We start from the raw sequence: 26933 nt of genomic DNA, 5'->3' as shown, positions 1-26933 counted from the left end.
ACTATATACACTGGGGCAGGGGCTGGCTGGCTACATACTGGAGAGGCTGTGACCAATGCATTTCCCACCCTCGGCTTATACTCGAGTCAATAGGTTTTTCCAGTTTTTTGTGGTAAAATTAGGGGCCTCGGCTTATACTCGGGTCGGCTTATACTCGAGTATATACGGTAGTTATTATATGGGTAGTACTGATGTAAATGACAATAATTCCATTATATCCCATCGGGATTACTCATCTCTCCTGCTGTCTTCTAGGTGATAGTGCTGGAAATGAGCACACCTGGTATAAGCCGCTGGTCTGGTTCTGGATATTGCTTGGCCTGGCCTACTTTGCTTCCATTCTCACAATGATCGGAAACTGGTTGAGAGTTCTGTCGAGAAAAACCAGAGCAGAGGTAAGTCACAAAGCTTAACTATTAGGACTGATACAAAATTAATCTCCACGATCAAACCGAATAAGACCTGGAGCTAACGTTCTGGTGAATGTCCAACTATTGGTCTTAGGTATTCATATACATTAGCCTAAAGTTCATCAAAAGTCATAATTTGAGAAAAAATGAATGACAAGCAATGACTGGCAATGAAGAAAAGGCTCCCGATCCTTCCTAGAAAATCCCTTATAAAACATGTAAGAATAACTGAAAAAAAGGCACAATAATTTGGTGATTTATACTTCTCAAAAGCTTCTCCCTGAATTCAAAACCCTGTGAAATGTCAGTGACTAATATTTTGGGGAAATTTTTAGCACTGTTCTGAAAAATGATACGTTCCAGATGATATGATTACAGCCATATGATGCTGATGATCATTTCTGGGATCACGGCAGATGATGAAGTCTTTTTTACGTCTTGGCAACATATTGAATGACATAGTGAAAATAAGACTACGACAGTATAATGTAAAAACTACAGGAATTCTACAAATTAATTCTGGCCCAGGTGCTAGAAATATAACACTTAGTAATACTATTGGCTTTGTTAGACTCCAAATTTTTGGCTACAATTTGAGTTTGAGTTTTCCAGGTTCAAAAACTTGATGCCAGTCTGTGTGGGTCTGACCCCTGGCACTCCAAGGCTGTGGTAAAGTTGTGATATCATACACCGATACTACTATGTTGATGGTGATTATGTAGTATTAAAGGGATTTTCCATAGGATAGGGTCTAACTTGCTCATTGGTGGGGGTCCCAGAGATCATAAAAATGAGGGGTCTGATGGGGTCCCACGTACCTAAGTCGGACCCCTTGTCACTCCATCAGATTAAAGGAGCAGATGGCCGCACATGACCGTCCTGCTCCATTAATCTCTATGGAGCTGACAGAAATTGCCGAGTGCCACGCTCACCGATCTCCATCAGCTCCATTGAGATTAAGGGAGCGGAAATGGCATGCTCGGCCGCCTGTTCCATTACTCTCATGGAGCGACGAGGTGTCCGATGGAGGTACGTGGGACCCCATTGGAGACACTGAGACCCCCACCAATCAGCAAGTTATTCCCTATCCTGTGGATAGGGTTTGACTTTTGTTGGTGGGAAAACCCCTTTAATTGTGTGATCCCTAAAAGAGCTCATTAGCAGGATAGCAGTTGTCAGACCTCCAACATTTTATAAATGACCTATCCTGAGAAGAGTCCATCAACAGTTTGAATCAGAAAACCTTTTTAAAGGGGTTGACCAGAGGTCGACTCTCCTTGACTCCTTTCTTTTACATCTGCTCTCCTCACCATGAGTAGTGTCTGATATTGCAACTAAGCTCCATTCATCTCTACACAGCTGAGCTGCAATACCGGCACTAACCATGGACAGGAGAGGAGCTGTTATCACACTCCAGTCAACCCCTTTAAGCAGAAGGATGATGAAACAGGCTGAGTCAAAAGTTCCTGGAACATTTTAATACACAGCAAGTAATGGTTGAGGTGGTCTATTGTCTAAGATATGTCTGGACCATGGCCACCATCTTAAATGCCACCAAATTGCATAAAGGGCAAGTTTTTCCAATGGGAGGAAGGTTATGTACCATATGAAGCTTTTGAACCACTAAAGATATTACAAATCTGATAGCAGCAATCAATTTCTAAGACAAGTCTGGTCTTCTTTGATAGGCTACGTGACCATTTTCCTATTGGAAAAACATATCCATTATGGTGGCATTTAAGATGGCAGCCACGTTCCAAACATTGCCTAAATGGCCCCTCCCCCCATTCATTCGGATAGGCCATTCCCTTTCAGATCTGAAATAAAGAGGTGTCCTGGGACTTTTGATTCCTCCTGTTTATCTCTACTTTTTTGAAAAATATTATCAAGTGGGCCAGTATATTTTTGTATATTGTTTTGTTCAGATTTGTTTCTTCTATATGTGTTTTTTTTAAGTACATGTCTCAGCTATTATCCCATAATTGCCATATACCTACATGATCACTTTGGGTTCTAATGCCAAACCAACTGAAACCCCCCACTCATAACTAAAAATGGGGTCTTAATTCCCCAGTTCTATTACACTACTTGACATCATTGAGGAGGTTTTGGAATGGAACACTGACCTTGGAGGTGCCAAAAATACCTTCAGATGCTGAAACCTTTGCTACAAACTGGTAGTAGGGGATAATGGTAAAGATATTGGAATACGCCAGTTTTTTTTTTACTTTGTTAAGAGACAACTCTTAGTTTAACACTAGGTGCTCCCACCAATCTCCCACCATTCCTATCTGGGTTCCCACTATTTTCTTTTTCCAGATCCCATCACAACATACAGGAAATTCCTGTTCATCCAATAACACAGCTTTTATTGCCTTCTTTACAGATGGGTGGTCTGACTGCTCATGCGGCAAACTGGACGGCAAGCATGACCGCAGACATGAAGCTTCCTCACAGGGGGCTAAGCCTAAACTTCCAAGAACGAATGCAGCGACCTAAAGGTGGATTAGAAACTTCAGACGGACAGCCACACGATGAAGATGAGGTGGAAGTAGACATGGAAAATGAGGATCGAGGACAAGAGGAGAGAACAGAAGACGAAGATGAAGAAAATGAAGAACCTCAAACAATCCCAACGTCAATCCCCACCATCGCTCCACAGACACCACCACCTACTCCTTTCAAAGTGGACGATCCTGCAAAACGAATCATGGAGTGGGGAGAGAATATGGCTTTTATTGACGAATCTTCAGATAATCAGAGCGAGTTGGGTGGGGGAGAGGGCGAGACAGATGAAAAGGGGGAAAAGGGAAAGGTTCCTAGGAGCAAAAGGAAGAAGAGGACAGGAGGAAGAAGTGGTAGGAGAGAGGCCCTTCCAACTCCCCGGAATCGGGATAAGGGCGAAAGTGGGTAGCAAAATTATGCACCTATATCTTACAACTTTGCTTAACTAAATATCAACACTACCAAAGTGCCACTCCCCTCCCATCACTGCCAACCCTTCCATTGAATCCTACGGGCAGACTGATGTCTCTGAACATTAGTCACGTGGCTAGTTTTATACACATTATCCAGAATATTTTGAATGGCACATGACATGACGATTTTCTATGTTCACAATACAATATGCTATGCAAGAGCCATCGCACAGACAAGTGTGACTATGGCAGTGCCACGACTCGTGACCACAGAGTATAATTTGGCTCACGGTTTCCTTCACCCTTCTCCGCATGTCATATAATGCCAGATCTCAATCATATACAACTGTTATTGGCTATGAATATAATCCCATCTCCTAGACGTCATCGGATCATGCTTTTGTATGTGAGCGAGCAGTCACTATGATCGCCGTCATCTGAATGGCTTGTGTATGTGATCCATGTGGGTGGGGGAGGAAAGTGTGATTAATAAATGGCCTGTAATAAAGAGGTTTAATGAGCTGTCTGTGCGGCTGCAGATTAAATGTTGTTCTTCTCATGTGCTGCCAAGACTGGAGCGACGCTCTGCAATCTCTCTGCTGCAGACTCTGCTCTGTCTTACATTATGTCTCTCCCAGTAGCATCGTAAGGAAAGATGGAATATTTCCAGGTGTTCTTTCCCCGGATTCTTCATACATCTTTGCTCATCACCCGGTCAATTTGTGATTGTCTTCACAATGATCTCCCTCCAGACTGGTCCTCCGCTTGTCCTCAGGTACCCCTACTACAATCCTGGGGGGGTCACTACATTGAAAAACTCACTCTTAATAGGAAGCAGGATTATTTGGAAAGATTATCTAGAGTCTGCCACCTCTGAATTAACTCCGGAGGTAAAATCAATAGTGCTCAGGATTCTTTTAGCTTCCCAGACGTACAGAGTGTAACAAAAAGGTTAGTACAATGGAATATCTTGCAAAATACACAATGGAGGTTATTTATCATTAGACCAGCTCATTGGGACAGTTGTAGGTCTATTTTTGGAGCTATGCTGCCCATCAGATTAATTAAAGTGGCTGGCCCTTTAAAGGGAACCTGTCATCAGGAGCCCTTTTTCTGGGTCCCCCATGTTCCCACAGAGAATAGTGTGCACATTGCCAAATAATAATATAATGATTCCTTAATTTATATAGCACTCAAAAGAGTTTTTTAATAAAACTGTCTTTTTACGATAAATTAGAGATTCTGGGGCTCATTTACTTACCCGTCCCGTTGACGCTGACGATCCGGAATGTCCGACGAGGATTCGGAGCTGCCGAATTCACTGTCGGATTCACTAAGATCGTGCGTCCAATTTCCTGCATGTGTCGCTTCCCTGCTGAGTTCCGCCGGAGTTCACCTTCTTCTTCCCGGTGCATGTAAGTGCTGATATTGCAACACAATTTGGTTTTTAAATTCCGTGATTTGTCCGAATCAGTTGAGTTGTCCGACGTCCATGGCCCTCAATTTGTGTCGCATGTAAGCCGGCGCTGATGTGCCACAATCCGATCGCGTGCAAAACGGAAAAAGTCGGGAAACCCGACGAAAATGTGCCCCTCTGTGTGCAGAGCTGTATCCCTAGTCCCCTGGGAGTGGCCAGTGAGGAGTGGGGCAGGCCTGTATGACGTCCTGAGGGGGAGCAGATATGCGGGACATGGGAGTTTTTTAAAATTTTAAATCAATGCATGATGGAGCCGTTTCCTGAAGGTAAGGGGGGAAACCACTCCTCACTGGTCCCTCCCAGGGGACTAGGGACACAGCTCTGCTTTTTTCTGAAAAAAAGCCAGTTTTACTATAAAAACTCTTTGGCAATGTGTACACTATTCTCTATGTGGACATAGGGAATCTAGAAAAAGCGCTCCTGATGACAGGTTCCCTTTAATAAATGTTCTTATAGACTACTTTTTGTCTGGGATTTTTTCTCAAAAAGTCCCATAAAAGTCTAAAAATCCATAAAAAAATTCTCAGCACACAGACCAGCAGGGGACTGGAGAAACTTTGAGACTTTTTTATGAGTCATGAATCTGGCTTTGCATGGTGCTGCACTAGCAGTAGTTCTATGTTTACATCAGATTAATGAAGAGGTGCAAATAATCTTGGGAAACCTCAATGTGACTTTTTTGAAACTTTTCTTACACCAAACAGCCCAGGAAAACCAATGATAAATAACCCCCTTTGGATCGAAAAACCAAAACTATGGGGGCTCTAGGTCTAATTTTGGAGCTCTGCTGCCAGATTCAATCAAGTGTCTTTAGTCTGTGATTTTTTTTTCAAAAAGTCTCAAAATGCATAAAAACTCTCAGCATATAGACCAGCAGGGGACTGGAGTAAGTCTGAGACTTTTTATGAGACTTTTTGCAAAAGTCTCAAGACATGAATCTGGCTTTGCACGGTGTTGCACTAACAGTAGTTCTAAGTTTAGGCCAGATTAATAAAGATGTGTATATGGTCCTGAAAATTTTTAGCAGTGAATAGTCTCAAACACCCTCAATGTGACTATTTTGAGACATTTTTACGCCGAAAAAGACCAGGTAAACCAATCGAAATGTGTGCAAAAACTTTGCAAAAAGGGAATTTACGATAAAATGCACATCAAATCCAAAATCTTAAAATAGTTATATGCAATATTTTTTATTATTATAAATTAATAATATCAAGACAAAAAAGAAGTTTAGTGCAGCTCACCTCTTCCAAACAATCTCTCCCGCGCACGGAGCAGCAACAGCCCCATGGACCTAGGGCATACGAATCCAAACGAAAAAGAAATGGCACCAGCGCTTCAGGAGATGTGTAGTATAAAATCTTCTTTATTCAAACCAAGTAAAAATAAAACACGGCTTGGTACATAGGTAGGTGGACCAACAGGTTAAAACCAACGCATTTCGCCCCTTGCGGGCTTAGTCATGGTTAAACATGTTTAACCATGACTAAGCCCGCAAGGGGCGAAACGCGTTGGTTTTAACCTGTTGGTCCACCTACCTATGTACCAAGCCGTGTGTTATTTTTACTTGGTTTGAATAAAGAAGATTTTATACTACACATCTCCTGAAGCGCTGGTGCCATTTCTTTTTCGTTTAAATTAATAATATATATTGTTATTTAAAAGCGATGCAATATTACCAAAGCACTTAACCCCTTCGTGACCCAGCCTTAAGAGTCTTTAATGACCGAAGCATTATTAACTTATTTTCATAATTATTGCTTTAAGGGCCATAACTTTCTTTTTTCAGCAGTCCTTTTTTTTCGTAACACAAAGGGATAGTTAAAAATAAGAAAAAGACACCTTTTTCCCATATTTAACTTTTACAAAAACTGGAGAAAAATATTTTTAAAGTATCATATATAATAAAAAAGAAAGTTGAGCTGTAATTGGTTGCCAAGGGCAACTAAGAACATTCTTACCCACGAGCATCTTGATAAATCTCCCCCATTGTGCGATCGGGATTTAGTTCATTTTGTCGTCAACGAGAAAAATCCCCATCTTCAGAGGGAGGAGACTTAAGTTAATCAGGCTCAGGGTCAACTTTAGTATCGTTGGATAGATTTTTAATAAATATTCGTCACATGCTGTATTTTTATGTTTTGTTTTATCCGATACGTATTTCTCGAGATATCACCATTTTTGAACAATTTTGGGTTTTGGTGATTACAGCACCGTCTGCCAATGAAAAATGACTTGAATAGTAGATTGGATCAATGTCATGTTTCCAGGGGAATCAAAAGTGCCCCCCATAATTTGGTATAATTGGATAGATTTCTCGATGTAATGTGTATTTCCTGAGATATTCCACCATCCCAACCTTTTTGTTACACCCTGTCTAATATTTTCCAGAGATTGTCACTTTTATCTTCATGCATGTGCAATGGGGGACTGGCCGTGCCTGGTGCACCCAATTTACAATACTCAGCACTCTTCTCCCACATGCCCACATCATGCCCACATCACCTTTTTAGAGTTATTTATATAACCCCTAGAAGAAGGGGATATGAATGGGTGCACCTTGGGGGCTGATTATGCCCCCAGTAACTCATTATTATGTGTCAGGACCTGGACTGCCAAGAAACTCCTTTAGAAATTACATAGGCCACACCAACCCTGTTGGCGTAAATAACTTCTAAGGGCCAGTTCACATCTCTGTTCGGTCTTAAGTTATTTCCTTCTGGTGTTTTTTAGCCAAAACCAGGGGTGGTGGAACACAAAGAACAGGTACAGATCTATCCATTATATCTTACCTCTTTACAGTCACTGGAAAGACTTGCACCTGATCTTGGCTTAAAATAACTGAAGGAAATAATTGAAGACTTACATGGGGTATTCTCACTTGGTCATTAAAATTTTATTTAATTCATCTTCCATATACCAACATTTCTTCAATTGGATATAATAAAAAAAAAAATTACCTGTGTGAAGATAATTTATCATAAATAAAGTCATTTGGCTTCATAGAAATGAGATTGCTGTCCTTGTATATGACCACCGCTGCTAGAGGGACTGCACCAAGAAAGAAATAGGAGGAAATGTATCAATGTATGTCCCACAACTGAATCCAGATGGTCGGGCGCCTCAATATCAGATGCGTGGCCATCGCTGTCAGGGGAAAGGGGTCATATCCAAGGACAGCTATTTTGTTTCTAAGATACAACATGGCTACATTTACAGAAAATTAGCTTTACATAGGTATTTTTTTTATAACATCCAATTAAAGAAATGTTGATTGCAAAGAAAAGAAATGGTGAGAAGAAGGGCATAATAGGGAGGGGGACAAAGAAAAAGGTAATAATGGGGGAGGTACTACCAAAAGAGGCGGAAAGCTACACAAATGGGAGAATAAGTTAGGGGGCTACGGAAAGGGGAGCATACATTGGGGGCCACACGAAAAGGTCCTACATGAAGTTGGGCTACACAGAGATGGGGGTATTATGGGTGTTGATGGCTACACAAAAGAAAAATTATAAGGAGGAGACTACTGAAAGGGGGCACTTAAGTGGGAGTTTAAGTAAGGGGCATTAGGCAGTGTGGGGTCGACTAAGAGGGGCATCATACTTTGTGGGCAAACTATGAGTTAGGGCACAAAATATAATTCCATGGTGCGGTAATTGTATGTCATGGTGGCTAGTATGATCACACAACACAGCATACAGCCAAAAGAGAACCCCAAATCCTTTTTAGCTACACCCCTAGGCATTCACAACAGTCGTTTCTCTAGATTTTACTTCTGTGGGATGGTGCTCGGCCGAAAAACATTAACTCATCTCTACCAGGGATAATGCTGAACCATAAAACCACAACTCAACTTTATTTCTTGCTTTTGGAACCTCTTCCTTAAAGGGGTTGTCCACTTTCAGCAAATAATTGATATGGGTTGTGTAAAGAAAAAAGCCAATATGCTTTCCATATCAATTCCTCATGGTTTTCAGCATCTCTGCTTGCTCCCCTTTCGGCTTGTGTATCTGCATGTCCATCACACACCATGGACAGATCTCTATCCACTGGAAGTAAACATAAAAAAGTTGTGCCTATATCAAACCTCATGACATCAAGGGAACATTGAAGATGTGGTGTGATTAGAATGTAAGAAAGGAAAAAGAGAAGAAATACATTCAAGGACAACTCCTTCACAGTCTCACATCATTACAGCGGACTAATGAATATGTCTGACCTTGAATGTCCACAGCATAGGCACCGTCTGCAGACTAATGCAGAAAATTGTTTTGTGTCTCATTTAAGTAATATATAACAATATTATGGCCTGGACATGAACATCATTATTCCCTATATATAATAATATTCATGTTATTTAACCCATTGAAAACAAAGCATTATTATGCTGCCAGCGCCTAAAAGAAGCAGACAGGGGCCAACAGAAGGTAAGTGGTTTTCTTTTTTTAAGGTGGGGGGACTAAAATAATAAACACAAGTATTCTGTATATTGATATATACTTTATATACAGACGGATAGATAGACAAGATATAATTCAGTATAATTTTATAATGTATGTTGAGGAACAACACTTGTATATAATAAATTTAATAGGGGCAGTATTATAACTCATAATAATATGTATGTTATATTATGATTATAAGTCAGGAGTCCTGTGATTGATCATTTTATTAGAGGGCACTGCATATAGTGAAAGTTTTTATGAGACACAATATATAATTCATTTGGGGGGGGGGGGGGGTTTAGAAATGTATTTGCGGGGGCACAGCTCGGTTGGTTACGATGTGAGGTGTAAGTAATATTTAGGTGCACAGTATTGTTATGTGTACAAGACTGTGATATTTTTAGTTGTGCGGTGTGGAAATGTGTGGTGATGCACAGAGCATGAAGACATCTGCGGGCAGGGCCGCCGATAGGGCAGTACAACTGGTACTGCCCTACGGGGCCCGGACTCTAAGACACTAGGGGGGGGGGGGGCCCGGGGGCCCGGCCGGTGGGCCGCAGACTGTGCGGTCTGTGCTGCACACAGAGCCGGATCATCATTGGCACTCTTGGAGCGCCAGCGCCGGGCCCCCGGATGCAAATTTATTGATTGGGGGCCCCCGGGCTGGCGCTCCAATGATCCGGCTCCTGCTGTGGCCCCCGGCAGGCCTCGACCATCGGCAGTCGGGCAGGGGCCTCCGTCCGTCCGGACCGGAAGCTCCTGCCCGTCACTATATAGTGCTCGATGCGGCCATTTCCGGCCGCTCGAGCACTATTACTGGAGTGATGTGGCCGGAAGACAACCCCGGCGCACATCGCTCCATGAACTGGGATGCGCGGCCGCGTGATGACGTCACCACGCGGCCGCGCACCCCTTCCTTCCCGGACGCGGCAAGACGAAGCAAGACACGGGACCTGAGGTGAGTAAAATGTTTTTTTTTTTATCAAACAGTATTAAAAGATGGTGGGGGCATAAATATCTAAATTAATTAATTTGTCGTGGGCAGCACATTAAATAGTTAATTGTGTGGGGGGGGGCAGCAGCATATTAAATAGTTTATTATGGGGGGGCAGCATATTAAATAGTTTATTATGGGGGGGCAGCATATTAAATAGTTAATTGTGTGTGTGTGTGGGGGGGGGTAGAATATTAATTCCCTCACGCTCTGAGGTTTACATGTATGGCACAGAGGTGCGGCGCCACCATCTTTATTCCTATCATTGGTTGCCATAATAGCCTTGGGTCTTCATCAGACCCAAGGCTGCATGGCATCTGCAGTTTCGTTACAATGTACCAGTGGCTCATTGTAATGAATACTTTATAAAAATGCCATAAACTGCAATACATATACAGTAGTATTGTAGTATATGGTAGGAATGATAACACCATCTAGGGTTAAAGTACTCTAAAAAGTAGTAAAAAAAAAGTATAAAAAATAAATCCCCCCCTTCCCTAGAACTGATATTAAATTTAATAAACAGTAAAAATCACAAACACATTAGGTATCGCCGCATCTCAAAATATCTGATCTATCAAAATATAAAAACGGTTATTGCTGGTGTTGAACCACATTACTGAAAATAGCGCCCAAATATCCGAAACGCAACTTTTACACAATTTTACATAACATAAAAAATGTAATAAAAACTGATCAAAATGTCGCACAGCCCTCAAAATGGTAGCAATGAAGACGTCAGCTCATAACTCCTCACACATCTCAGTACCTTATACACTCAAGTATAAGCCAACCTGATATAGCCTTCCTCCTGCCCCGTATACAGCCAGCCAGCCCCCATATATACCCAGCACCTGCCCCCGATATAGCCTGCCTCTGCCTCCGTATATAGCCAGCTCCTGCCATTGTATAGCCTTCCTCCTGCCCCGTATATATATAACCAGATCCTGCCCTTGTATAGCCTTCCTCCTGCCCGTACATATAACCAGATCCTTCCCCCGTTTAGCCTTCCTCCTGCCCCTATAAAGCCTTCCTCCTGCCCCTATAAATCCTTCCTCCTGCCCCGTATATAGCCTTCCTCCTGCCCCGTATATAGCCTTCCTCCTGCCCCCGTATATAGCCTTCCTCCTGCCCCCGTATATAGCCTTCCTCCTGCCCCCGTATATAGCCTTCCTCCTGCCCCTGTATATAGCCTTCCTCCTGCCCCCGTATATAGCCTTCCTCCTGCCCCCGTATATAGCCTTCCTCCTGCCCCTGTATATAGCCTTCCTCCTGCCCCCGTATATAGCCAGCTCCTGCCCCCGTATATAGCCAGCTCCTGCCCCCGAATATAGCCAGCTCCTGCCCCCGAATATAGCCAGCTCCTGCCCCCGTATATATAGCCAGCTCCTGCCCCCGAATATAGCCAGCTCCTGCCCCTTGTAGCACTCAAAAAAAGAAAGTCAAAACGCACCTGCCGCAGGAAAGGTGGGTTTTGACTTTCTTTTTTTTTTATTGACTCGAGTATAAGCTGAGTTTGAGGTTTTAGCACATTTTTTGTGCTGAAAAACTTGGCTTATACTCGTGATGAGGTTTTAATTTTTTAAGATGTATTAAAATTCAATAAAACCTGTATAAATGTAGTTTCCCTGTGATCTTACTGAACCAAAGAGTAAAGTGTACAAAATTCATTTGGGGGTCCAGTATACTGCATAATTAATGGAGGGGGCAGAATATAAAATAGTTTAGAGGAAGCCAGTGTATGAAATTTATTGGGGGTGAGGCCCAGTATGTAAAATAGTTCACAGGGTGGGGTGAGGGGGCAGTATATTAAATAATTAAATTAGAGGGTCCAGTCTCTAAAATTCATGTGGCGCCCCAGTATATCAGAAAGGGCCATAAGTCGGTAAATTAATTCATTAAAGGGGGCAATATATAAATGAAGTCATGGGGGAACCATATATTGTGTAATTGGGGGGTGACATATAATTAGGGGTACAGTATTACTCAGGGTCTGTAGTATAGTAATATATGCAGGGAACACAGAGGTTTTATTGTGGGGTATATTTGGGGGGGCATATTTCTGTTAATCAGGTGACATTATACTGTGAGTAACTGTGGTATTTTTAGGTGAACAGTGTGGGGTATGCGCTGCAAAAGACATCTGGTGGAAGATTCTTTAGCCATAGGTTACGTCGATTCTGGCCCTGAAGTAGAAGAAGTAGAAGTCACCTGTGAGGTACTAGACGCCACTTCTGCAGTACCGGTAATGTATTAACTGACTAACCTTCTAGTGTGAGACATCTCTGAGCTTGTACTGTACATGTCCTGTTATATTCCTAGTGTCTATAGTGAGCCAGCATTGTGGTGTGGGGTTATTGTCATCAGTTATTGTTATGGTTTTCAGCGTTTTCTTATTTATCAAGCTTGATAAAGGTTCCCTGTGAGCCAAAACATCGCTCTACTTTATTGTACTCTTGCTTAAACATGGAATAAAGAAGACTACTTGTTTCACCTTACATTGGATATTTTGGAGTGTGTGTGAGGGGTATATATGATATATGTGGGAGCACAGTGTGGTCAGTTGTGGTGTGAGGGGTATATATGATATATGTGGGGGGCACAGTGTGATCAGTTGTGGTGTGAGGGGTATATATGATATATGTGGGGGAACAGTGTGGTCAGTTGTAGTGTGAGGGGTATATATGATATATGTGGGGTACAGTGTGGTCAGTTGTGGTGTGATGGGTATATATGATATATGTGGGGGGCACAGTGTGATCAGTTGTGGTGTGAGGGGTATATATGATATATGTGGGGGAACAGTGTGGTCAGTTGTAGTGTGAGGGGTATATACTCTTCCTGCAGTGGGATAATACACACAGAGATGTCACTGTACAGGGATAATAAACACAGTGATGTCACTGTACAGGGATAATAAACACAGTGATGTCACTGTACAGGGATAACAAACACAGTGATGTCACAGTACAGGAATAATACACACAGCGATGTCACTGTACAGAGATAATAAACACAATGATGCGACTTGTTAAAATGTGGCACTATACACAGAGGGCATATAGCAGGAGGCTTGTTCGGTTTTGGGGTGTGTTGGGGCCCAGACACTTTTGCTGTATGGGGCCCCGAATTTCCTGATGGCTGCCCTGTCTGCGGGAGAATACATCAGAGATACATCTTAGCTGGAAAAGTCAACAAGTTCCGTACACAAAGGCACAGATTGTCACCTATAAGCAACTATAAGCAACTTTTTTTCTGTGCCTGATCCTTTATGTAGTCCCTGACTAACCTCCTAATATGCGAGAAACATTTCCACTTTGGGTTTTTGGTTATTCTCTTCCACTATGGAGGAGAATAATGGAAATCAATACTTACAGTAAATGGAAGCACTAACTTTTACTGTCATTCACAATAAACGTGTACACTTTGAAGGCTAGACTGCAACATTATTTTTTTTTATTTATGACAAACCTTTCATTTATGCAAGTGGGGGTGTTATAAATATTGCCCCCGGGGCCCAGAAGACTCTAGTTACACCACTGCAAGCCATGTGTGTCATAAGGAGTGGGTGAGCTATGCTGAGCACAAACAAAAATAGCTTTTCTCTATTTGAATTGCTTTAAAGTGAAGGTTTTAACAAGAAAATGTATACGGTAATTTTTAACAAAAGTATTTTTTCTCAATATTTTTTAATATCACCTCACTCATTGCTAACTTGGTTTCATACAAGACAGACATTTATCCAAAGGCATTAGAGCAGTTGTTTCATCAGTATTGCAGTATATTACACTGAACAAGTGATCAAATGATCACTTGTTCATGTCCCACACTGGGACAACATAAAAAAAGTTAACATCACCACAAAAACACTACATATTGGCTATTGACATTTCCATGACAATTCATGCAATAAAATACTTTTTTTTTTTTTTACAAAGTTTTAAAAAGTACAGCTTGTCTTAGAACCTGGCAATGAAAAAATAACCATAAAAAAGTATATAAATGGGGTAGCACAATAATCGTGATGACCCATAGAATAAAGATAACATATTATTTTAAGGTACAGTAATTGACCAAAAATAAAATCTCAGCAATTAACCATAGATGCACCAAAATGATTTACCTAAAAAGTGGATCTTATGCTGCAAAAAACAAGTCCCTATATTTCCACATTACAAAAAAAAAAAACATTTTATAGCCTGTTAAATGTGACAATGCAAATCTGCTCTGGATGGCACCTCCTTCCATTCTATTCTGGCCGTGCGCCCATAAAGCAGTTTACCACCACATATGGAGTATCTATCCACTAGGGGGCATCAAACTTTGTGGAGCATTTAATCCATTGTGAATGTTTATTTTTTCTGGACCAAAATGAATTTACTGTCTAAAATGTTCATATTTTTGATTTTCATAAAAATGTCAAAAATTGCACCCAAAATTCTAAGCCTCATAACATCCTAGAAAGATAATAGGATGTATATAGAATATGTCAATATAAAGCAGATATTTGATAAATTTTGGTTATGAAGTTATTGGAGTGGCATGACTATCTGCCTGAAAAGCAGAGAATTTAGAACGTTTGTTTCAGAAATCTCTGAAATTAAACACAAAAGATATCATCCAAATTTTTAACTATTATGAAGTACAATGTGCCACGAGAAAACAATCAAAATCCCCTGGATATGTTTAAGAGTTATAACTACGCATAGTGACAAATGGCAGATCAGATTTCAAAAATTGGGCTTGGTCCATAATAGTCCTGAAGGGATTTAATGGGAATTTACATCACTGGAGAAAATTCAAGAGCATATGCTCAGTGGAGGCCGGGGACAGACGCCATAAAGGTGCATCCGCTGCCAATCTGCTATTATGGCCTCTGCTGAGCATGTACGTCGCTCGTCAGCAGCTGGATGGAAAAACACATCCTGCTTCATTTTTTCTTCTAGAGTTTCTTGCTGGGTCAAGGTATACTTTGCAGACGAATGGAATAAAGGAAGCCTCTGTCTGCCAGTAAAGTCTCTTGACATAGCACAAACACTAGGAGCCTACCTGGCATATACATTGAACGTTTCCAAAAACTGGAATGTGAATGTAGCCTTAGCTGCCGTACCAGCCCGCTACATTGAATGTTCCTAAAAATCTAAATAAAAAGCTTTGGCTTTGAACATGCCAACACAACTCTCTAGTGCTTTCCTGTCATTGTAGGTTATAGCCCTACCGAGGCAGACCCCCTTACCCAATTAGTGCTGCCCTTTAACTATTAAGAGACTGATTGTACTGACTGGCAGCAACAGTTGGGGCGGCCTACATGCCCATACCGCAAAAGAAGCTGCTGGAAACACAGGGAATGCTATATGGGGGCATGGTATTCAGCACTTGTATGTGGAACCTGTGTGTCATTACCATGTAAGCACTGTATATAGCACTATTCTGTGGAAGCTATCCATAACCCTATCCTGTTGGCACTGTGTGGGGCAGTATATTGTGTGTACTATGAAGTCATGGTGTACAGATATAGGTAGTGCACGGCAGCTTATTATGGGCCCATAATAAAAACTATCCATGTGTGCAAAATATTAGCTATACACTTCAATTAATGGAAAAATTATCCTATAAAAATAGCCACTAATTTGGGGCAAGGGTGGCTGGCATGCCGTACGCTTAAAAAATTTAAAACCTTCTTATACGTCAGAATACAGAGCTGTGTAAGGTGTTGTTTTTGCAGGACCAGCTCGTGTTTTATTTATGTAGGGTTACATTTGACGCTTTGATCACCTTTTATTAAAATGTTTATGGATGGAGTAAAAATTTTTTCACTTACAGGATTCACCATGTAGGATTTTTACATTATATTTGATACCTAATAATTAAATAAGAATAATAGAACTTTAAGCTGTTAAATTTTTTTTTTACTATTTTTACTATGTAAACACTAGGGGGGTCTGATTGTGCATACAACTATAGCCATTAAAAGTGGTTGTCCGCTTTGAGCAAATAATTGATGCTGTGTATTGTGAAATAATTGATATTGTGTAATGATAAGTTATACAATTTTCTAATATACTTTCTTTATCGATTCCTTGTGGTTTTGTAGGAAGCTTCATTGTTTACTTCCTGTGGATAGAAATCCGTCCCTGGTCATGTGATGTCACACAGGTGCGCAGCATGTTATATCCCTGGTCATGTGATGTCACACAGGTGCACGGCTCATTATATCCCTGGTCATGTGATGTCACGCAGGTGCACGGCTCATTATATCCCTGGTTATGTGATGTCACGCAGGTGCACGGTTCATTATATCCCTGGTCATGTGATGTCACACAGCTGCACGGATTGTTATATCACACATAGTAATGATAGCTTTGTGATATGAATGGATCATGCACCAAGTAGTGGATTATGCATTATAACAATGATGGACAGCCTTTTGAGCTTGGCGTGTCAAAATTGGCCAAAAAACCGAGCATAACACGGGTGGTGTGTCACCTTTAGAAAACTAATTTTGTGATATTTAGAGTTTAAATAACAAATATGTATAATTATTTAACTGCTTAGTAATCGTATTGACCCATAGAAAAAAAAAAAGTTCCTACATTTTCAACAATAGGAGATACCAACCCCAAAATGGTAACACTGGAAAATGCATCTCATCCCGCAAAAAAAAAATGCCGTCACATGGCCCAAATAACCCAAAAGCTAAAATATTATAGCCTACAAAAGGGGCCAATGAGGAAAATCCTGGCAGCTGCAGGGCGCTCCTTCCCTTCGGCACCTCGCTGTGCCCCCATAAAACAAGTAACGGCCACATGTCTCTGTACTTGGGAGAAATGATAGAACAAATTGTATGGTGGGTTTTCTCTTTTTATCTATTGGAAATATGTAAATTTTAGGCTAAATGAACGTATAACCGGCACAATTTGACCCCCTCAATAAATTAACTTACACAGGCTCCAACGACACCTCGGGCCTCTGTTACTCCTTGTGTGCAGATGTTCCCGCGCAGGCACAGCACAGGTTGCCGAGGCTGCTCTGTCTCCACGCTCTGATGTCAGTGTGCGGCCTCCGCAGAGCAGGATGGGAGAACTGGAGCAGCGCTGTATCAACGAGCACCCGCCCGACCGCAGACACGACCAGACGAGCGGCCACCGACAAGCACGACCAGTCCGACCCTGCAATTTTTCTCCAGCGGCCGCGTGTCAGCGAAAATGACTACATGTGTCAGTGCTGACACGCGTGTCATAGGTTCGCCATCACTGCATTATAATATAGGCAGTTTGGACAGTATCCTAAGGGCCCAAGCCCTCTGGGGGATCCATGGCCACCCAAACCTCCAACCAAATTTTATACCGAGAAGGGTCTTCATCCATGAAATTCTCGTACGTCTGTTCCGGCTCTCAATACACATGTGCAAAAGGGCCATTTCATGACCTTTAAAGGTCCTTTAAGGGTACTTAAGCTGCAAATTGATGATAGGCAGAAGGGACACATCCTCCATTCCCCAATAAGCTTGATTCTAGAACCATATGTAGGAATCCGGGACTTATAGGGGATATAATATTCATACAGCCCAGGGCCCATGGTAGTCTTAATCCGTTCCTACGTGCACCTACCTGTCCATCACAAGACCATGGACAGATTTCTTTTCTTCTACAATCATATTTTTAGGTATCATTATGTTTTCATTGCGTTCGCAGGAGGGGATTTTGTGTTCAAATGCCACTTACATCGATCATACACTCACCTGGGGAATGGCAGACGCTGCTGACATTTACAGACTGAAGCCATGAATGTTCCATAAAGCAATCGTGCTATCACCTCTCCGTGTCCCGTTACAGCGGAGCTCTGCAGGATATCACTTCTGTGATTTCTATTTCCACTGATATATTACAGCTGAGTTATTATAACATGATGTACATAAATATGTGATACATGGGGCTAACACACTCCTCTTTTCTATTTTTTGCCTTTCTTTGTTTCTGAATTCCTTTCCGTGTTTCCTCAAGGACATCTTGAAGGTCACTCAGTAACTACAGGTGTCATGTGATTCTTCCTCTACAAGGTTGTACCCTGATCTATGGTAATAAACACTGAACTCTTTATGTGCTTTACATAACAGCTGGTGGTTGCACATGTTTGTGAATTTTATTTCAGGTTATTTATGCTGTATATATATATATATATATATATATATACAGGCAGTCCCCGGGTTACTCTTAAGTTGAATTCGTATGTACGAAACTGTATATTTTATAATTGTATATCCAGACAAAAAGATTTTTGGTCCCAGTGACAATTGAAGTTTAAACATTTTTTGCTGTAATGGGATCAAGGATTATCCATAAATAGTAAAGCATTCAGAGAGCTTCACCAGAGGTCAGAGGGGTCTGTCTGTAACTATGGGTTGTCTGTAAGTCAGGTGTCCTTAAGTAGGGGACCGCCTGTATATATATATATATATATATATATATATATATATATATATATGGAGATAAGAAACAACAATTAGGTATTACCTCTTTTTCCTCACAGTGTTCCAGCACTGCAGCTCTGGTCCGCCAGTCTCCGCTTGCAGTACACCAGTGACACATCCTCACATTGGTAGTCAGTTACATCATCAGTCAAAAAGACTGGCGCAGTGTTTGTCCTGAGGACCCATTTAATACTTGCCACTTTTGAGAAGATTGTGTTATTATCTGGTAGATCTAAAAAGTGGAACAAAAAGGAGCATGCTCCCTGCTTCACATACAATGTTCAGGCTTAAAGCGAACCTGTCACAAGGAATAATACAGCGTTCCCCAAACTACGGCCCGCGGACCGTTTCGATCCGGCCCCTGACGTTTGCCGCGGCAGCGCCGGGACCTCGCGGCCTGCGACAGTCGGGCAGGAGCCTCCGTCCGTCCGGACAGGAAGCTCCTGCCCGTCACTGTATAGTGCTCGGTGCGGCCGGAAACGGCTGCTCGAGCACTATTACTGGAGCGATGTGGCCGGAATACAACCCCGGCGCACATAGCTCCATGAACTAGGTTGCGCGGTGAGTACAGGGTTTTTATTTTTTTATTAAAAAGAGCAGTAAAAAGATTGTGGTGGCCGGGGGCCAATAGTTAGTTATGAGGGGCAGCTTAGGAAATAATTAGTATGAGGGGCAGCATAGGAAATAATTAATGGTGGAGGGGCAGTATAGGAAATAATTAATTATGAGGGGCAGTATAGGAAATAATTAATGGTGGGGGCAGTATAGGAAATAATTAATTATGAGGGTCAGTATAGGAAATAATTAATGGTGAGGGGCAGTATAGGAAATAATTAATGGTGAGGGGCAGTATAGGAAATAATTAATGGTGAGGGGCAGTATAGGAAATAATTAATTATTTCCTATACTGCCCCTCACCATTAATTATTTCCTATGCTGCCCCTCCACCATTAATTATTTCCTATACTGCCCCTCACCATTAATTATTTCCTATACTGCCCCTCATAATTAATTATTCCCTATGCTGCCCCTCATAATTATTTCCTATACTGCCCCTCCACCATTAATTATTTCCTATACTGCCCCTCCACCATTAATTATTTCCTATACTGCCCCTCATAATTAATTATTTCCTATACTGCCCCTCACCATTAATTATAAGGGGCAGTATAGGAAATAATTAATGGTGAGGGGCAGTATAGGAAATAATTAATGGTGAGGGGCAGTATAGGAAATAATTAATTATGAGGGGCAGTATAGGAAATAATTAATGGTGGAGGGGCAGTATAAGAAATAATTAATGGTGAGGGGCAGTATAGGAAATAATTAATTATGAGGGGCAGTATAGGAAATAATTCATGGTGGAGGGGCAGTATAGGAAATAATTAATTATGAGGGGCAGTATAGGAAATAATTAATTATGAGGGGCAGTATAGGAAATAATTAATGGTGGAGGGGCAGTATAGGAAATAATTAATGGTGGAGGGGCAGTATAGGGAATAATTAATTATGAGGGGCAGTATAGGAAATAATTAATGGTAAAGGGGCAGTATGGGAAATAATTAATTATGAAGGGCAGTATAGGAAATCATTAATTTGAGGGGCAGTATAGAAAATAATTAATTATGAGGGGCAGCATAGGAAATAATTAATTTGAGGGGCAGTATAGAAAATAATTAATTATGAGGGGCAGCATAGGGAATAATTAATGGTGGGGGGCAGCATAAGAAATAATTAATGGTGGAGGGGCAGTATAGGGAATAATTAATGGTGGGGAAGCATAGGAAATAATTAACGGTGGGGGGAAGCATAAGACATAATTAATGGGGGAGGGTCAGCATAGCAAATAATTAATGGTGGTGGTGTAGGAAATAATTAATTATGAGCGGCAGTCTAGTAATGAATGGGGGGAGGCATATTCAATAATTAATGGAGAGAGGTCCCAGTATATTAATTAATTAATTGGGCCAATATATATAAAATATTTCTTAAGGGGGGTGCAGTATATTAAATAATTAATTTAGTGTATTATGGATGCGGTCACCGTTATGTACCGCTATTTATTTTTAAACTTAAGTCCGGCCCTCCAACGGTCTGAGGGGGACAGTGAACGTCCCCCTACGTAAAAAGTTTGGGGACCCCTGGAATAATAGGTTCCATTGGTTTATGATGTGTTATGAATCATTTCAGTACTTTATAAAACTTTAATTCACATTACATGGCTCCCTGCCAGCAGTGTGTGGTGATTCCTGGGGAGGAGGGCATCTGCAGCCTGCATGTGCCTGTGTCTCCTCATGCACTCTTCCTCTCCTCCACACGAATCCCCTCTATGCCAATGACAGGATGTGGGGAGAGGCAGAGGGAGTTGGATGAAATAAAGTTTTATTAAGATCAAATTTTTTCAGAATGTTGATACTAATATTTTTTAAATCAGCGTAACATAGACTATTGGAACCTGTCACCATCTAAAAATCACATTCCTAGTGACAGGTTTGCTTTAAAGCTGAACACTAAAACATCCTAACCAGGAGCCATGGCACTAGCAAAGAGTGTAGAAAGCTTTTATATTTTACAGCCCCTCCTACAGCTGGGAAAACATTTCCTTTTTAGATGCAGACCACAGCCAGAAATTATAAATACGGCAGTGGAGGGCTAAATATAACCTCAAAAACCAAACAAATAACTAATACAGACCCCAGACCAGACAGTAAACAATACAGTGCCAAGACCAGACAATAAATAATAATAGAAACCCAGGACCAGTGAATGATAAAACAGACAATAGAGCAGACAAAAATAATGGAGACACCAGGAACCAGGATGGTAAAAATGGAGACGTGGGGTTACACAACAGATGTCATTGCGGATAGTTGCGGAGTATGGTCTCCCTGACAAGAGTTCTCCTATGCCCAGATTACCACTTTCTGCTCCTGGTGAGCGAAATATCAGACAATACCTTTGACAGGATGATAGGGAGCCCTACTAACGCACAATCAAAGTTGCTGTACCTACTACTACTTAGTAACAAAGAACCGCTGAGGTCTCTCCATATTGGGAAAAGAATCTTAGAACCAATGATATATCACAACATATATTACACGGATGGGTAGCAGCACGTAGGTATATTCTAAGTGCAAAGTGGAGAGAGTTACTTTTCAAATTGATGCATGGAGCCATATATGTGTACAACATTCCCGCAACAGAATCCAGGCCGGACAGGATAACTAGGTGCTCAAAGTGTAAAGCAGTGTTCCCCAACCACCAGGCCGCAGCCCAAGACCGGACCATGGAGCACCTGGTCTAGGGCCGCGATCGAACTATGTAAAAAAAAAATCCAATACTTATCTTCCCCTTTCCCCCACAGCAGTCCTCTTTTCCTTTACTTCATTTCCGTGTTAATACACTGCTCTATTGCCGGCGTGCGTGATGATATCATCACATTGCGTCTGCCAACATTAGAACCATAGATTAATGCAGGAGAGAAGTGAAGAAAAGACTGCAGTGGGGGAACTGGGTAGTTAATAATTGGATTTTCTTTTTTTGACAGAGAAAGCGGAGAAGGGGGGTATGCTGTAGGAAAGGGGACATTAGAAGGAGGTATTCAACAGAAAAGGGTACCGTATTTTCCGGACTATAAGGCGCACATAAAAGCCTTGGATTTCCTTGGAAATCCAAAGTGCGCCTTATAGTCCGGTGCGCCCTATGTATGGCGCAGGGCAGCGGACCATACTTACATAGGTCCCCGCTACCGGAGACAGCAGATCTCCAGCGGGAACTGCAGACCACGCGGCACGAACAACTTCTGCCGCGTCGGTCTGCAGTTCCCGCTGGAGATCTGCTGTCTCCGGTAGCGGGGACCTATGTAAGTATGGTCCGCTGCCCTCCTCCACCTCCCCCTCACCTTCCCCGCGTCGCCGCGTCGCGTCGGGTCTCGTCTTCGTCTCGGCGGCGTGTCTCTTCTCCGCTCCGCCCCCGGACCTCCGCCACGCCCCCGGACCCTGCGCCTTATAGTCCGATGTGCCTTATATATGGAATTATTACATATATAAGGCGCATCGGACTCATGCGCCTTATATTCCGGTGCGCCTAATGGCCCGGAAAATACGGTACATTAAAGTGGGGCATGCTACAAGGAAACGGACATTGAAGGGGGGAATGCTGCAGGGAAGTTTGCATTGAAGGTGGACATGCTGTTGGAAAAGGGACATTAGACGGTGGCATACTACAAGATGGAACATTGGAGGGGGGTATGCTGCAAGAAAGGGAACAATGTAAGTCGGGGGGGGGGGCGCTTCTTCAGGAAACGGGACAATATAAGCTGGGCACACAGAGAGTTACGGTGGGGTGAACAGACATACATTTTTGGCTACGAAACAATGACACCAAACCCCATCTCCCCGCCCATTTGGCCCTGGAAAAAAATGTATGCTCAAGCCGGTCCCTGGGCAAAAAAGGTTGGGGACCGAAGGTTGACCCATACCATTCCATATGGATGTATCCCATAATCCAACTAATAATCCAACTAATCCAATAATGTAACTGAGAAGAAATACTAAACATATGATGCTGGTAAATGCTTTTCATGGCAAAGGTAGTGGAAATATAATGCCATTGACATAGATGATATTGTTGTGGTGTTGGAAATATGGGTCTCCTCAACTCTATATCCTGGTACCTCCTCTACCTATGCCCTCCTCCCGATGTTCTATTAGGTTTTTGTTGTCCACTCAAAACCTCAAACGGTCACTACTCAGAACTCTTACGACCACTGTAAGCTTTTAAGCGCAGAATTTGCAATCTCTGTATAATGTATTTTGAGTATTGAATGTATGACATTGGGGCACATTTACTTACCTGTCCGTGGAGTTGTTCCGACGATAATACACTGTGCCGCAAGTCACTAAGATTGTGTGCCCGATATCCTGCATGTGTCACTTCCCCGCTCAGGTCTGACAGAGTTCACCTTCTTTTTTCCCGTTGCATGTAAGTGCATTGTCTTGCACAATTTTAAAGTTAAATCCCGCGCTCAGTCTGAATCCGTCGGACAGCACGCCCCCCAATTTCTGTTGCATGAAAGCCGGCGTGATTGCGCCAAAATCCGATCACGTTCGACACAATCCCCTTCTAAATACCTGTCCCAGATGCACAATCCCCGAAAAAGTTGGTAAGTCCGATGGAAAGGTGATCCACAGACCCTTAGTAAATAAGCCCCATTGTTTCTACCCAATAAATATCTTTTCCAAAAAAATAGCTTCTCCAGGATCTTCTGGTGCATATGCGACGTGTAAACGAAACGGAGAGCCATCACATAGATTCATCTGAAATAATTTTTCCTAATGTTCTCCATTTAATTATTTACTTATCTGTTATAGTCTGTGCACTTAGATGCTGGTAGAGTACGGTATATATCTATGGAATGTGGTGAAACCTCACTTTTCTTAACAAACCTAGTTTTTACAACCTGTAACTGGTCTGTACTGACAATCAAAGGAATCCTGATTCAGTTCAGCCTTAAAGTTCAACCTTAAATCAGAGATCCTCCCGTGCCGTTGTGTATCGTATACACAGTGAGAAGGTTTACAGTATACAATCTATGCTAATAAGAGACACAGTGCTGGACCCCCCATAGATGTGACTGTCAGTCAAAGGAGCATTCACATGGCAAGGACAATCTTCGATTTTTACATAGGTAACAGAACTGGCACTCTAATTCAGCTGCCGCACAGGGACTCCTTGCTTCATATTTCTGTATGATGCAAGGACTCATGTCCTCTGCAATCTGTTCAGTCGGTGGGATCTGACCTGCACATGCATATGATTCGACGGGTAGAACACATTTGTATGAAACCGGCCTAAGCCATTCACACGTTATGTTTTGGTTGCATTTTAAAACGCATTAAGGAAAAATGCATCCCATAAAAACATCTGTGTTTTCACCAAAATGCATGTTTCCCATTGCGTTTGCAGTTCATTTCAGAATGCAATGCAAAAGGAGAAGCTGAAAAGGTTATTACTTTAGGTTGGGGTCACACGTTCTGCGTCATAACGCAACACTAAAGCACAGGGGGCGGGTCTCGGCCCGATCGCATATGCGTTTCCAGAGAAACGCATGTGATCGGGTTATCGGTCGCATGTGTTTCCCTGGAACTTGTGACCGTGGCCTTAATGAAATGTGTTTTTTGCTTTTTGACCTAGTGTTAGCCATTATCCCCATGTATTTCCATGGGGTCAGCTGTGGTTTCCTAGGCCCTTGTATGAGCAGAATGCCTGAGCTGCAAATGCTTCAATACCTGAGATCAGGTAACAACAGGAGTCCTTCAAGCTAATTAGCATAATTTTTAAAGTTGATTTTAGAAGGAAGGAGGCCATGGATAAAAAATATAAAAAGATTACCGGATCTATAGGTAAGTGTCTTTATCATTACGGTGATTTATTGTGCTGTATTGCACAACCCATTAAAATAACAGCTTTTGGCAGAGATCCATCAAAAGGTAATGCATTTACTGCACCCGTGTGCCTTTCGTTCTACAAATGGACGACACACAGCTGATTTTCACTTAATGGGGCAGATTTACTTACCCGGTCCAGACGCGATCCAGCGGCGGGTTCTCCGACGCTGATTCGGGTCCGGCGGGGATTCACTAAGGTAGTGCGCCCGATGTCCTCCAGGTCCGCTGGAGTTCACCAAAGTTCACTGTCCTATCCTGGGTGCAGGTAAGCGCGTGTCAAGCGACACATTTTTTTAATTCCGCGTTTTTTCCGAATCCGTTGGGTTTTACGACGGCCACGCCCCCGATTTCGCGTGCATGCCGGCGCCGATGCGCCACAATCCGATCGCATGCGCCAAATACCCAGGCCAATTCAGGGGAAAATGGCGCAAATCAGTAATATTCTGGAAACCCGGCGAAAAATAGCGATTTAGGCCCTTAGTAAATGACCCCCTTTGTGTTCATCTGCCATTAGGCTGTATAAAGAGGGCTCATGAGCCAAGTCCTCTCCATACAGGGTGTCTGCTGTATTATAAGGAAGACACCTTCCACTATTAGCTGCAATTGTCACCAGCCATTAACCTGCCCTGGTCAAACCTGAACATGCTGATGAGTTACCATTGCTGTCAGGAGCATAACAGGCCTGCCATAGCAGAATCTCATAATATTCACAATATGCTGCAGTACAGAAGCAGTGGAGTATACTTTATGAGCGATCAGACCCCCAATGGTTCAAAAATGTAGGAAAAACAAAATTTGAAAAACAAAAAATATTAAAAACTTAAATCAAACTTCTTTCCCTGGAAAGGCTACGGTCAAAGGTATGGTTTTGAACCCGTTTTTGAGCAGTCCCTTAAAAAAAGCATGCATTAAAAAAAAACGGAAAACTGATCCGTTTTTAATCAATTTTAATTAAGATAATGGAGAAAAACAGACAAAACGGACTGCTTAAAAATGGGCCAAAAACGGGTTCAAAACGCCATGTGTGACCGCACCCTAAGGCATACTTGTATGCAAAAATTCCAGATCCATTAAAATATAAAAACAGATATCCCATATGGTATAAAAATGTTAAAGAAGTCCAAATATCCAAATCAATGCTTTTTGCAATTCATAAAAATTGGAATAGAAAGTGATTAAAAGGCCATATTTTTCCCCAAATGGTATCTACGAAACCATGCTTGCCCCCCTGGGTCACACAGCCATGGGGCTATTCTAGATACCTTACTTATAGTTGAAAACTTGGGGGAAAAAAACAATAAAGAATAAAAATGCTACCCTGGGGTCTTTTATAACCACCTGAGTGAAGTTGGCCCCCCCACCTTGTTCAAATCAAACAAAATTGGTGTCAAACGTTTGTGCTACGTTTGTGCAGCAGAAATTTTTGTTTGTGCCGCTATTGTTTTTGAGATTTTAATGAAAGTTTCCAGAGGTCATCAGAGGTCAACCAGCCCCCCCACATTGCCCAAATCAAACAAAACTGGTGCCGTACAATTCTGCTACGTTTGTGCTGGTTTGTGCTGCGCAAATTTTTGTTTGTGCTGCTTTTGTTTTGAATATATGAACAAAAAATGAAAGTTCAAAAGTTCAAGCAGCCCCCCCCCACATTAACGGAATCAAACAAAACTGGTGTCAAACGTTAGTGCTACGTTTGTGCTGCAAAAATTTTTGTTTGTGCTGCTATAATTTTTAAGGTATGTCCAGGTGTTTGAGGTGTTTAGGATGAACTGG

The 26933-nt window shown here is 42.0% G+C and overlaps 1 protein-coding gene across 2 annotated transcripts in view; it reads left to right on the top strand.

The window, feature by feature from the left end:
• Nucleotides 1–3854, top strand: part of KCNK4 (potassium two pore domain channel subfamily K member 4) — a 36982-nt gene extending 33128 nt beyond the window's left edge. For both annotated transcript variants that reach the window (XM_072118394.1, XM_072118395.1), the window contains exons 6-7: nucleotides 256–395; nucleotides 2797–3854. In XM_072118394.1, the coding sequence (XP_071974495.1) occupies nucleotides 256–395; nucleotides 2797–3324 (668 nt within the window). In that variant the 3' untranslated portion in view covers nucleotides 3325–3854. The remainder of the gene's footprint in view (nucleotides 1–255; nucleotides 396–2796) is intronic.
• The last annotated feature ends 23079 nt before the right edge of the window (nucleotides 3855–26933 follow it).

Source organism: Engystomops pustulosus, chromosome 7 (genome assembly GCF_040894005.1).
Source record: "Engystomops pustulosus chromosome 7, aEngPut4.maternal, whole genome shotgun sequence".
NCBI classification, from domain to species: Eukaryota; Metazoa; Chordata; class Amphibia; order Anura; family Leptodactylidae; genus Engystomops; species Engystomops pustulosus.
Note: the sequence above shows the minus strand (reverse complement) of the source record. Positions and strands in the feature narration are given on the sequence as shown.